Raw genomic sequence first — 12,881 nt, 5'->3', positions numbered from 1 at the left:
AGTTTCTAGCTCAGAGGTAAGAAAAAAAGAGCCCAGGAGAGATATCTATGGGGCTGTGAATTGTTAACAGTTCGCTTTGGTATACAGGATCACCATCATCTCATCCCCTCTCCAAAATGTCATTTGGGGGGGGGGGCAAACAAAAACAAAAAAAAACTAGTTCCAGATGAGCCTTACAACAACCACCCTACGAGGTAGGACCAATACTTTTGAATCGCCCCTTACCCCAGGTGGGGGAAGGGGGGGTCGGACTAAGGAGAAGCGCGGCTTCCTTGCAGTGCCATAGCCCAGTCCACTTCTAGGCTCTACAGCTGCCTGTGCGTTTACTCTGCTGGGAGGAGCGGGGAGTGCCTGGGTCGGCCACTCGTAAGCCCAAATTTCACTGGCTAGGAGTTGGGCTCCTGAAAAGCTGCATCTGCCACGCCCTCTGCAGACGGTTACACAAACGGCGCTCTCTTCGCGAGCGTATCTTACTTGCCCGCTGCAGCCTCTCGGTTGTGTTGTGTAACCCAATCCACCGCCTCGCCCTCGCTTTCCGCCGCCGCTTGGCCGTAATAGCGACGCCGCTCCAGAAGCCACGAAAAGCGCCACCATCCATTGGCTCACTCGCGAGTTGTTGCGCTTGCCCGGAGAGGTGGGGGGGCAAGATCCGCTCGAAGAAGGTAAGGGAGCCACCAAGCCACCGTGGGTGACCATCAGGGTAGCTTTGCCAAACCTCCCAAAGCAGAACGCTTTCCTCCTCCGACCTTGGAATGCCTCCGAGCCCCAAAATCAACCAAGCGAGTCTTTTTGCAGAGCCCGAGGCAATCGCGCTTCCAAGGAGAAAAGTCAAACCAAGCCAGCTGCGCCTTTCTAGAAATAGGACAACAGAGTCTTCCTGTAACACCCTGAACGGGGACTGTAGTCATAGATTCTGTCATCAATGCATTAGTATTTCACGTGCTACTTTTCTGTTGGGTTTGTTTGGGATTAACACAGGTACACCTCAAAGTTTTCATCTAGGAATGTAAAGTGACCTGTGTGCAAGTGTGGGCAGAAGGTAGAGCTCCAGAAAATTGGGATTCCAACTCCCAGAAACCTGTGCCAGTATGGCCAATGGACAGGAATGCTGGGAGCTGAAGTCCAAAAAAACTATAGATCTACTTTCTGCCCATCACCAATCTGTACAGTCATCATTCACCTATTATATGGTAATGAACATGTTGTTTGAGCATGGATATATGTATCTACTAGTTTTTTATTTTCCCAGCATCCCTTTTCTAAAGGCTTTCTTGAATATTAATAATCTCTCTGTGACTTGCAGAAAAGTTGTCACGTTAGTTTGGCAGAACTGCTGCTCCCATTGTTGTCATTATTTAGGCTTCTAAAAGCTGGCGTCATTGTGACTTTTAATAGCTGTGTGTTAAGCAGAGAGTGAGTGTCAACAGGAGCAGCTGTCCCTAGTATGGGGAAGCTTCACTAGTTGAATTTCTGCCTGCCACACAGCTGTTAAAAGTTGCTGAAGGCCAATCAGAAAAAAAGTGGCATATCTATTCTGGAGGACAAGTGTAAAGAAATGTTGCAGGCTGTCTCCAACAAGTGATTATCTCTTTCTTTCTAAAGTGTATTCTGAACAAGCACACACATGAATTCCTACTGAAATCTTCTACTTAGAACTCCATGAATAACCTTTGATGGGACCTCTGATGAGAGCCCTAGGCCTGTCCACATGATAACTTGACCCATACTCACTTGTCCACTAAACTGGAAGTGTGGAAAGTAGGGAAAGAAGCCCAGAGCTACCTTTTCGCATGAGAAGGGACTGTAGCTCAGTGCGGCAGCCCCTGCTTTGCAAAGAATGATGTACACTCGCTGCATATCCTTTCCCACTGTGTGGGCATGCCAAGTTGTGAGACTCATGGTCATAGAGCAACAGTAACTAGGATTCCAGATGTTTCTAGATTTGGTAGGAAAGTTCTAAACAAACCAATAACAGGAAAAAAAGAAAACATTATCCCAAGTGGAAATTCCCATTGGACTTAAATGGAATGACCCAAAATAGCTTGTTTATTGTCTGTCCCTCCACACACACACTTTGGTGGTCATGATTAAAAGAGTGTTCAGGTTGAAGGGGCTATAAAAAAATCTGTCCAGAATGTGCTTTTTGAGAAGATACCTGTTACCCAGCAAGCTCTATTTAAACAACTGACTCTCATGGAGACTTGTTGGCAAGTCTGTGAAAGTGTTTGGTTATAATCCCAAACGTATTTTAAATCAGTGGTACATACTCCCAAGAAAGTATGTTTCAGTTTGGACATTACTAGATTTCTGATAATAATTCATACCTTTGAAGGCAGTGCTTTAAAATCTGGAGGCACTAATCTGGGGCATAATCCATACTTTGAGAGTGTAATTATGTAGGTAACATTTTGTCAAAGGGAAAAATAAAACTTAAGAATGGCCTTGCTATCTTAACACCAAGACCTATCTAGTCTAGCATCCTGTTTCCAACAGCAAATAATGAATCCGTCCCATATTGTCTCTCCCTGACATCCCATACTCAAGAGATATATACATTGCTTCTGAATATGGAGGCTCCATTTGGGCTTGTAAATAGAGTGGACTTGTGATATCTAAAGAGAGTAGCATTTCACAAAAGAGAGATAAAAGTTGCCAAGTGAGATTGCCCCAGTATTAATAGGAATGGCATTCTTTATATTGTAACAATGTCTTATGCTAATTTTAAAAAGCTAAGAAAAAAAATCCTTTGACAAAAAGAAAAACACATTACTGGAAAATAAGTGCTTCTAACTAACAGAGAGAAAAGCAAAAATCCCTTTTCTGGAGACATATAAACATTGGCAGATCACAGAATAATTATTTGTTGCTGAAATCGTTAATATTTGCTTTAACCTACAGAATGAATCACAGAATATCTTAAGTGAGAGTAAATACCAATCAATATGAAGATAACTAACAACATTCCATTATGATTTTCGGTTTCAAAAGTGCAGGAGTGATTAAAATTCTCTTGAATTGTCTGGCTGAAGATGTGGGTTTGTGGCTTCACCACCTTGCCCCATCTTGGTGGATTCCTTGGCTGGTTCTTTACCCGGAAAGAAGTGCCCACATGGTTTGAAAGTCTGAAGAAACCGTCGTGGCGTCCACCAAATAAAATGTTCCCAGTTGCTTGGACTACATTATATACAAGTATGGGGTAAGGCTTCCTGAATACCTACTTCCTCCTCATCTAAGGCTGCAATCCTTTCTTGGAAGCAAGCCCAATTGAACTCAGAAGGACTTACATCCAAAAGAGTATACATAGTGTCAATCAGAGACCTACTGAGACTTCTGTAGTAATTACCTGCGTGCTATTTTGCACATCATGTAATTATTCTTGATGCAATTGCTCCTCATTTCCTTCTCCATTCCTGCACTTCATGTTGGGAATCACTTTCCTAGAGTCCCTTGTACTGAATAAAGTAGTAGCAAAATGCTGCATTTGATGAGGATGCTCTAACCAACTGTCTCTGTCCAAAAGGACAGAAGTAGCTGTACCAAGGGTGCAAACCCATGCTAATTTGGACTTTTTGTAGGACATTTCATTTTTAAACAAGCACAGGATTGTGCCCTAAATCTTAGAACTGTGCTGTCCCTTAAATGTAGGTCCTTAAATGTCCTTTAAATGCCTTCCCCAACCTGATGCCCTTGAGTTGTTGGACTTCAACTTCCATAAGCTTCAGCTTGGCACTGGTCAGGAATGCTGGGAGTTGTCATCCAAAATATCTGGAGGGCACCAGGTTGGGGAAGGATGTGCTAAATCATCCAATGGTGACTAAATCTGATGTAACAGTAAACTAGCTCTGCGGTTTAAAGTACACTCTGACAATATTTATAAGCCAGAGGTGCAACTGGACTCATAGGTGTGTTGATCGCATTGGATTGCATTATGTCTAGGTTTGAGATTTCTGCTGACAGCTACAAAGGTGCCTAATCCTTCTGAGCTGTATTTAACTGGAGTACAGCTTATCCTGAAAGATCTGCTCAAAGAGAATCCTGTTGAACCTGACATCCGAAAGCAAAGTACTGACTGGTTTCCTTTTCTGCAGCTACGCTTCATATCTGGTGTGGAAAGACCTTGGTGGCTTCAACAGCAGAGCAGTTGTGCCACTGGGCCTCTACGGAGCTCAGCTTGCCCTGAACTGGGCATGGACTCCTATATTCTTCGGAGCTCATAAACTAAAGCTGGTAACAATTCCCCTCTAATTTGCAGTACCTTTATATTGCATGTATTTCAGTTATTTATTTGAGACCTCTAGGAAGGCTGTCTCAGAATTTGCTGGGCTGATTGTACTGCGGAATGTGCAAACTCTTGAAAATTCTAGCATTCTTTTTTATTTAAATGCACACATTTTCTGGGCCTCAGAATATGCTTGCAGCTTCTGCTAAAAAGTTTTTTTAAAAAATACAGGGAGATCCAGAGAGATGCTTTCAACTGTTAAGAACTGGAACCATTTTGTTCATGATGAGGGTTTTTGCTAGACATTTAAAAGATTCTGATATAAATCTACATAAAAATTGTAGCTGCTAATATACACCTATATATGCACATTTAGAAATAATTGCTAGGATTTATTTACATTTCATAGAATGCAAAGCCAGGCAATTGATTTCTCATCCCAAATAAAATATTCAATTAATTTGTACCCACCCCAGATCATTCTTCCCCACCCCAACTAAGCTTAACTGTCCTGCAGATTGCGGGAGAGGGGTTGCAGCATGTCATGAAGGGGGGACTAACCTTTCCCTCCCTACCTGCCATTCCCCCTGAAAATTGTCCCTTGTATGGCAAGCTAGTAAAAAAGCTTCTGTTGGCACCAATGCATACTCAGGGCTTTGGGAAATAAACTGGGGACTGTTGCCCCACATGCCAGGCCTAGCAATGCCTCTGTCCATGACATTGTTCTCTGCTCTCTACGATCCCCACTCTGCCGCAGAACAAAGCATGCAGAGCAAATACATTCATTGAAATGTGCTTCATCTTGCTCACAGTCTATGTGATTCTTTAACGCGAAGTATTGCAGAATGTTTATAGTAGATATTTCATAGCAAGAGCAAGGAGATTTTAGACAAGCCGAGGCAAAAGGCTTGTATCGCTTGTTCCCACTTTGCAACTGGTTCCCGCCAATGATATCAATCCCTTGCAGTTGTGTTGACTGCTTCTAAACTGAAGTAGCTGGCTGTATGGATAAGGGTGTGAAGTTAGTAGCCTCGTGATCAAGGTGCTTCATTTCCTCCGATTGCAAATGGTGCGACTGAGATAAACAGCTCTGAGCACCACCCCTGGACCTAATCAGTAAGCAAATGCTAGAGCTTCAGTGTGAGTTTGTTATTCTGATGAGGCTTATTAAACAGTAAAATCCTCAAGTGTGAAGAGGAGAATCTGTAAGAAAGCATTTGTCAGTTAGTGCATTTAAACAGCTAATGCTGCACTGGGGACAAGAAGGAGGCGCTGCTGGAGTATTCAGATGGCTAAAGTGTAGGCCAGCCTTCTCCAACTTGGTGCCCTCCAGATGTGTTGGACTGCAACTCCCAGCATCTGGAGGGCAACAAGGTTGTGGAAGGCTGGTGTAGTCCAGGGGTGGGCAGAAAGTAGATCCCCTGATGTTTTGGATTTCAATTCCCAGAAGCCCCTGCCAGCATGGCCAACCATCAAGAATGCTGGAAGTTGAAGTCCAAAACATCTGGACATCTACTTTCAGCCTACCACTGGTGTAGTCTATACGGAATTCCAGTGGAAGAATGCTGACTTCTCTGGTATATTAGTATTAAGTACAGATGGAAGTCTCATTGCAACTTGATAATACATTTGAGTTAATGAGTTATAATTCTTCTAAATGTGTTGTGAAAGTGATTGGGATACTGAAAGGATCATGTAATCAAAGCAGGTAGCTTATTGGCAGCTCAGCTCCGGGTCCTGGAGTTCAACCATGTCTCTGTACAAGGACCGTGGCTTCTTTTCATATTATCATATTTTTATGACATAGCGATCTTGGAAGCCACTTTCCTATCAGAAAGCAGCACATGGGAAGAAATAGCACACAAAAAGCCAAAAAGCCATATTCACTGTGGTTAAAGCCGTGGTTTATGGTGTCTTCTGAACAGGGCCACCAACTACCTTCAACAAAGGTGTGGCTATATTCAGAAGGTGTGTGTGCGTAAGTAAGTGTAAGGGACAGCCACCTGTGCGGCAGGAGTGTTGCTTGCTGTTTTTGCTACAGCAGTTCATGCTATCTACAACAGTATTATACAACAGTATAATACTGTTGTATTATACTTCGAATGGTTTTAATTTTTGTGAACTGCCCAGAGAGCTCCAGCTATTGGGCGGTATAGAAATGTAATAAATAAATAAATAAATATCAAAGAGACAAGCTGCTGCTGAATTTAAAAAGTAGCCTATCTCTTGAGCAGTGGAAATGGCCGGGGCAGGGCAGCTGTTATGTGCGGTTCTCTCTTACATATGTATAAACCTTCCTTGGATTCTGACCCTCCTATGTTGGGAGAGAAGTTAAATGCATATTATTGGGGAGTATATTTTAGTACACAACTTCAGATGGAATTTAGTTTGTTAACAGAGCTGGCTGTATTGGCCTCAGAAAGAAACTATTCACTATTTATTAGACCCTGGATCATATACTGTTATGCACCTTTCCTATATTTCCTTAGTGTAAAGTGGGATCAAGAGTTTTTAAGATGTTGAGTTCTAAATTCAAAATCTGCCAATGACATGATCTTGTTCTTAATGGTGGTTGCAGTTCCCTACAGTATTAAAGTTCAAGTGTATGTGGAGCCTCCAGAAAAAATATATATATCTTGAAATGATAGATCTCATGGAGCACAATTCTCTTCCGCACCCTCACCCTCACCCTTCCTATACTGCCTGAAGAAACAGCCCCAACAGCCCAGTTCTATGCTCTGCTGTTGCATTACAGCGTGGTGAAAGGCTTCTAGAGTTGGCCTGTAGTGCTTGAGCAAAGCTGGAACCATCCCATGCACTGAGTCAGCAGCCATCTCTACCATCGGTGCTAGGTAAAACCAAGAGCATTGTGCAAAGAACTTGGTGCAGGAGAAGGTAGTGAGGGAAATGAGGTGACTGGCACGTTGCACAGTCAATGGTGCAACTTTTGCATGGGCAAAAAGCTGTAGCCTAAAGGGCTTGAAAGAGATATATGGAAGGAAATGGGGCAGTCTTGACACCTTTGCCCAGTTGCCATTGTTGGCTCATATTCAGCTTGTGATCTACAACAATTCCAAGATCCTTCTCGTTTCTAGTATTGCTGAGCCAAGTATCCCCCATCTTGTAACTGTGCATTTGGTTTCTATTTCCTAGATGTAGAACTTAGCATTTATCCCTATTAAATTTCATTCTGTTGTTTTCAGCCCAGCACTCCAGCCTATCAAGATCACTTTGAAGTTTGTTTCTGTCTTCCAGGGTATTAACTATCCCACCCAATTTTGTGTCATCTGCAAATTTGATAAGCGTTCGCTGCACCTCCTCATCCAAATCATTAATAAAAATGTTGAAGAGCATTGGGCCCAAGACTGAACCCTGCAGTACCCCACTGTTGTCTGAACAGACCCAATATAAAAAAAAATTATATACAAAACTATTTATATACAAAAACTATTTATATACAAAAACAATTTACAACTATCAACATTAGAAATCCCAGGACTAGTTAAAACCTTATTATATGCTGTCAAGTACGCTGTCAAATATTATATGCTGTCAAATACTTGGGAATAGAGGAAATTCTTAACCCTTTTGCTGAAAGGATGGCAGTGTTGATGTTAGGCGGACCTCACAAGGGAGAATCTTCCATTATCAGGGGACCACCACGGAAAATGTCCTCTCCCTTGTTGTCATCCTCCGAAACTCCCTCCCACAAGGCACCTAGAGGAGGGCCTCAGTTGACAATCATAGTGTATGGGTGGGTTCATATCAGGGAAAGTGCTCCTTCAAGTATTTAGACCTTTCGATTTCTTTCTTCCAGGCCTTGATCGACATTGTGGGTTTGTACGGGCTAGTGCTGGGCACTATGTATTTCTGGTACCCTATTAACAAGACCGCAACACTACTGATGGTGCCTTATCTTGCCTGGCTGACCTTGGCATCTTCTCTCACCTACTGCATCTGGAGAGACAATCCAGAAAAGGGAAAGAAGAAAGAATAAGAAAGGAACTAGTAAAATTGAAGTCATTTAGTGAAACCCTAAGATCCAGTACTATGGAAGGATGTTAATTTGATAGACACAAGACTATTTACCACTTGAGCATGGAGAGATGGGGGATCTTTTACAAAATCCAATGGTGCATATTTGTAAGGCTGCCATACAGACTGAGCTTGAAAACATCAACTCCTTCCTCACTCAGACTGCAATCCTATACATGCCTACTCAGAAGGAAGTCTCACTAAGTTCAATGTGGCTTGCTCCAAGGTAAGTGGGCACAGGATTGCAGCCTCAGTATCTTAATGTGTTGATGTTGTCAGCTTACAATTGTATGGTTATGTCCTCAGTAAAACTTCAAACTAGCTTTGCTTGGTTCTGTCCATTTATATTTTGACGGCTACTTCAGAAAAATCTTGGGAATTATTCTGGAAGTGCACAGGGCTCAACAAGAGCAGAATCAACTTTTATGTGATCTTTAAAAATTGTGCTAAACAGAGATTGTATTAATTACAAATGAGGTCTGCTTCCTCCACACATTCTTGCTTTGAAGTGTATATACTACTTTTCCCTCTCCCGTTTCTCCCTTCTCCCTGTTCTCTTTTCCCACTATCAACATTTTAGATTGAAAGTTCCTTGGAGCAAGGATCTTTTTTTGTGCATATTTCACTTTGTAATGACCATGTACAATGATATTATATAAATAAGCATTACATTATAGGTGTAAAGCATGAATGCGACCAAACACGTGGCTTGCCAACCCATTTTTAAAACAAGCACTGGTACATTTTGAGGGAACAGGGAATGGCCACAGCTCTCTGTTGAGTGGATACTCTTTGATAAAGCTGGGTTTGCCACCACCCTGGAATGTATGAAAAGCAATGTTTGGAATGGAACAGGAAGTATTTTCATCTGATAGGCTTTTTGTTCTTTGTTTTTACAAGGTCAGAAAAAAGGAGACACGAGTTCTCAGGATGCAGATATTTTATTTATTATCAAAGGGCTTTGTGAAATAAAATATCTGCATCCTGAGAATTTGTTTCTCCTTTTTTCTGACCTGGTTTGGATGCTCTCCTTTTGTTTTTGGTCTTTCTTTTTACGAGCCAGTTACTACTTGGGTCAATAGTTTTACATGGATTCACAATGCAGAGATGCTGCACAGGCAAAGGTGGGCTTAGAGATTCATCAGACAGGGGAAAATGGTTCCCTACCGTCACTTCTCCACCCCCACTTCTATCGCACAATACTTCCTCTTTCCTAACTGAGAAGAAAGAGGAAGTAAAGAACGACTACGTGGCCCATTCAGTGGGCGTTTTTATCGCACCACTTCTCCTGCACACAGCAGATTGCAGCAAGTTCCGTTTTTAAAAATAAATTGGACTTACCGGGGACTTCTTTGTCACGGGAAGAAGGCCAGAAAGAGCAAGAGATGGACGGAATCATGAATAGGATCCGCAAAAATCTGTGAGTGCCCAGTAACGAGCATACTATAAAATGCTCGTCTGTTGATCTGCTAAAGGAATCCAGTTCAGTGCGGAAGACAGAAATGAGTAACTGCTATATTTTATATTCCCCCCTCTCCCCAAAAAAGAGGGAAAATTGGGAACAGCCATCTTTGCTTCTTTGTCCCTTTAAGCCTTGGTCCAGCAGTGGCTGAGCTAATTGGGGTGGTCAACTTGTGGCTCTTCAGGCATTTTGGCCTACAGCTCCCATCATCCTTCACCATTGGCTATGCTAATTAGGACTAACGGGATTGCAGACCAAAACATCTGGAGGGCCAAAAGTTGCCCACATCTGGTGCAGAGGGTTGCAGCCTAAATCAGCACAGTTCTTCCTGCACTCCATCTTGACTGTTACAAACTGCAGACTTGGGGGGGTTTAACACCATGCCCTAATTCATTTCCCCTTCCCTTTATTTTGGTTTTTGAAGAACTTGAAAGCTTACTCATGACTTTGTGAATTCTGCCTTGTCATAATAAAGGTATTACTTGACTGTGTCTTTTGGATTTTTTCTAATATGGACTAACATTGCCGCTTATGTATTTAAAGGGGCACAAATTACATGCAAACTCTTCACAGTGGCACAGATCTAGAATTTCCAGCTAGCTAAAATGTACATACAGGTGGTGGCTGTATTTGTAGCACATCACACCGGTATGTGCTCTGAAGCTGTGAATGCCAACAAATACACTCTATAATGGCTTTAACCACAGTGGTTAAGCTAGAAAGCCGGGCCATGTTCAGAAGACACCTTAAACCATGGCTTTAACCACGGTGACTAAAGCAAAAAGCCTTATTCACCATGGTTAAAGCCATGGTTTAAGGTGTCTTCTGAACACGGCCCAGCTTTCTGGCTTAATCACCGTGGTTAAAGCCATGGTTTAAGGTATCTTCTGAACGGACCAATGTTTCATATAGTCCAGCTATCTTAATAAGAGAATCCTAGCAAAGGCTGCTGGCACCATTTTGAAGACTCCATTTTGGTGGGACTGCATGCTTTTGTATTGGTCTCCAGCTGCCCTAAAGACGAGCAGCCCACCCTAGAGACCATTTTTCTTGACTTCACTCAAATGACTGGCTGACATCTCACCTTAGGCTACACTACTGGCAGTGCGACTTCTCTGAGACTACTATCATGCTAGGTGCTCAGGTGGAAATCCAGGCATAGGACAGCAGATTTTACAATCTCTTAGAGAATGAAGAATTGCTCTTTTCGCAAAGGAAAGGCCCTCAGTGCATTGCTCTTAGGTAACTTTTAGAAAGACTCTTACCCCTTGGAAAAGAAGTCTGCACATGCTCAAAGACATTAATCCTAAATACCAGATTTTTTTGTAAATAAAGGGTGGGAACTTATTTTATGGTCTAGCATAGACATAAAAATAATAGAAAGGAATAGAAAATCTGATAGAGAGACTGGCAAGTCTGACATGGGATACTGGCCCTCTATCACTGCAATCTTAACAGATCTCAATTATAAGTCAATGATCTTTCTGAAATTGGATCTTGACAGATGATCCATTCTGATCTCCCATTCTGCATGTTACTCCGTCACTACTTTTAGGATGTAATATTGTCTTCCGAGAGAAGATTACAACTTTTTTTTTTTAAAAAAAAAATTAAAAATAATAATGAAATAAATGCATTCATGAGTAAGTTTTCAGTACTGGCCAGTAGTTGTGTTTGAAAATGGAGGTGAACTGGGACCTTCTATCTTGCAGGTACAAAGGGATCTGCAACTGTTTTATTAGAACTTAAAAGGCCAGACTGCACAAGAAGGGGGAGATCTGGGATGTTCCTATATTTACTTAAAAGCAGCTGTGAGTTAAAAGTAGACCCAGTTTTGAATATAGCAGTAGTGCTGGGGAAGGTATTTTTCCTCTGCAGCATTTTCCTGGCCTAAATCAGCTCAGAATATCCTGCTATTGCTATGGGTGCTCGATCAGGACTACCACAGTGTTGGCTGGGCCTACATTTGGGATTTGTCATCTCTGCTTGCCACAGATATAAAGCATACCATGGAGATAAGCTGATAACAAGATTGCCAAAGAGAGCACAAAATGGAAGATGTTCAGAGAGATAGAATCATAGAATAGTAGAGTTGGAAGGGGCCTAAAAGGCCATCGAGTCCCACCCCCTGCTCAATGCAGGAATCTACCTTAAAGCATCCCTGACAGATGGCTGTCCAGCTGCCTCTTGAATGCCTCTGACGTGGGAGAGCCCACAACCTCCCTAGGTAACTGGTTCCATTGTCGTACTGCTCTAACAGTCAGGAATTTTTCCTGATATCCAGCTGGAATCTGACTTCCTGTAACTTGAGCCCGTTATTCTGTGTCCTGCACTCTGGGATGATCGAGAAGAGATCCTGGCCCTCCTCTGTATGACAATCTTTTAAGTATTTGAAGAGTGCTATCATGTCTCCCCTCAATCTTCTCTTCTCCAGGCTAAACATGCCCAGTTCTTTCAGTCTTTCTTCATAGGGCTTTGTTTCCAGGTTGCCCTCCTCTGGACATGCTCCAGCTTGTCTGAGTCCTTGAAGTGTGGTGCGCAGAACTGGATGCAATACTCTAGATGAGGCCTAACCAGGGCCGAATAGAGAGGAACCAGTACCTCACGCGATTTGGAAGCTATACTTCCAAAGCACTCTTTGAGTCCGATTCTGTAGCCAACTGTGAATCCACCTAATAGTTGTTCCATCTAGCCTGCTTTTAGCTAGTTTGTTAATCAGAATATCATGGGGCACTTTGTCAAAAGCTTTGCTGAAGTCAAGATATATTACGTCCACAGCATTCCCAGTCTACAAGGGATGTTACCCGATCAAAAAATGGGATCAAATTAGTCTGACAGGATTTGTTCCTGACAAATCCATGCTGGCTTCTAGTAATCACTGCATTGTTTTCAAGGTGCTTACAGATTGACTTCTTTATGATCTGCTCCAAAATTTTCCCAGGGATGGATGTCAGACTGGTCTGTAGTTCCCAGGTTCCTTCTTTTTGCCCTTTTTGAAGATGGGGACAACGTTAGCACTCCTCCAGTCATCCGGCACCTCACCCATCTTCCATGATTTCGCAAAGATAATTGACAGTTCTGAGAGTTCTTCCACTAGCTCCTTCATTACTCTAGGATGCAGTTCATCAGGCCCTGGAGATCTGAACTCATTCAAAGAAAAAAGGT

The 12,881-nt window shown here is 42.5% G+C and overlaps 1 protein-coding gene across 2 annotated transcripts; it reads left to right on the top strand.

Moving 5' to 3' along the window:
* Nucleotides 1-450: 450 nt before the first annotated feature.
* On the top strand, nucleotides 451-10,207 carry TSPO2 (translocator protein 2). 2 transcript variants are annotated; one of them, XM_063141277.1, is made up of 4 exons: nucleotides 451-662; nucleotides 2,994-3,196; nucleotides 4,089-4,227; nucleotides 8,037-10,207. In XM_063141277.1, the coding sequence occupies exons 2-4, from the start codon at nucleotides 3,030-3,032 to the stop codon at nucleotides 8,214-8,216; spliced, it is 486 nt and encodes a 161-aa protein (XP_062997347.1). In that variant the 5' UTR covers nucleotides 451-662; nucleotides 2,994-3,029; the 3' UTR covers nucleotides 8,217-10,207. The 2 variants fall into 2 exon arrangements, with proteins under 2 accessions (XP_062997347.1, XP_062997337.1); XM_063141267.1 differs by having other exon boundaries at nucleotides 2,989-3,196.
* The last annotated feature ends 2,674 nt before the right edge of the window (nucleotides 10,208-12,881 follow it).

This window comes from Elgaria multicarinata, chromosome 1 (genome assembly GCF_023053635.1).
Source record: "Elgaria multicarinata webbii isolate HBS135686 ecotype San Diego chromosome 1, rElgMul1.1.pri, whole genome shotgun sequence".
Classification (NCBI taxonomy): domain Eukaryota; kingdom Metazoa; phylum Chordata; class Lepidosauria; order Squamata; family Anguidae; genus Elgaria; species Elgaria multicarinata.
The sequence above is the reverse complement of the archived record's forward strand: the minus strand, read 5'-3'. Positions and strand labels throughout refer to the sequence as shown.

Bases quoted from the DNA above. Each gene is read 5' to 3' on its own strand.
- TSPO2 (XM_063141277.1), top strand. From the start codon at position 3,030: ATGTGGGTTTGTGGCTTCACCACCTTGCCCCATCTTGGTGGATTCCTT. The intron at 3,197-4,088 runs GTAAGGCTTCCT...CCTTTTCTGCAG, and splicing joins ACATTATATACAAGTATGGG to CTACGCTTCATATCTGGTGT. The intron at 4,228-8,036 runs GTAACAATTCCC...TCTTTCTTCCAG, and splicing joins GAGCTCATAAACTAAAGCTG to GCCTTGATCGACATTGTGGG.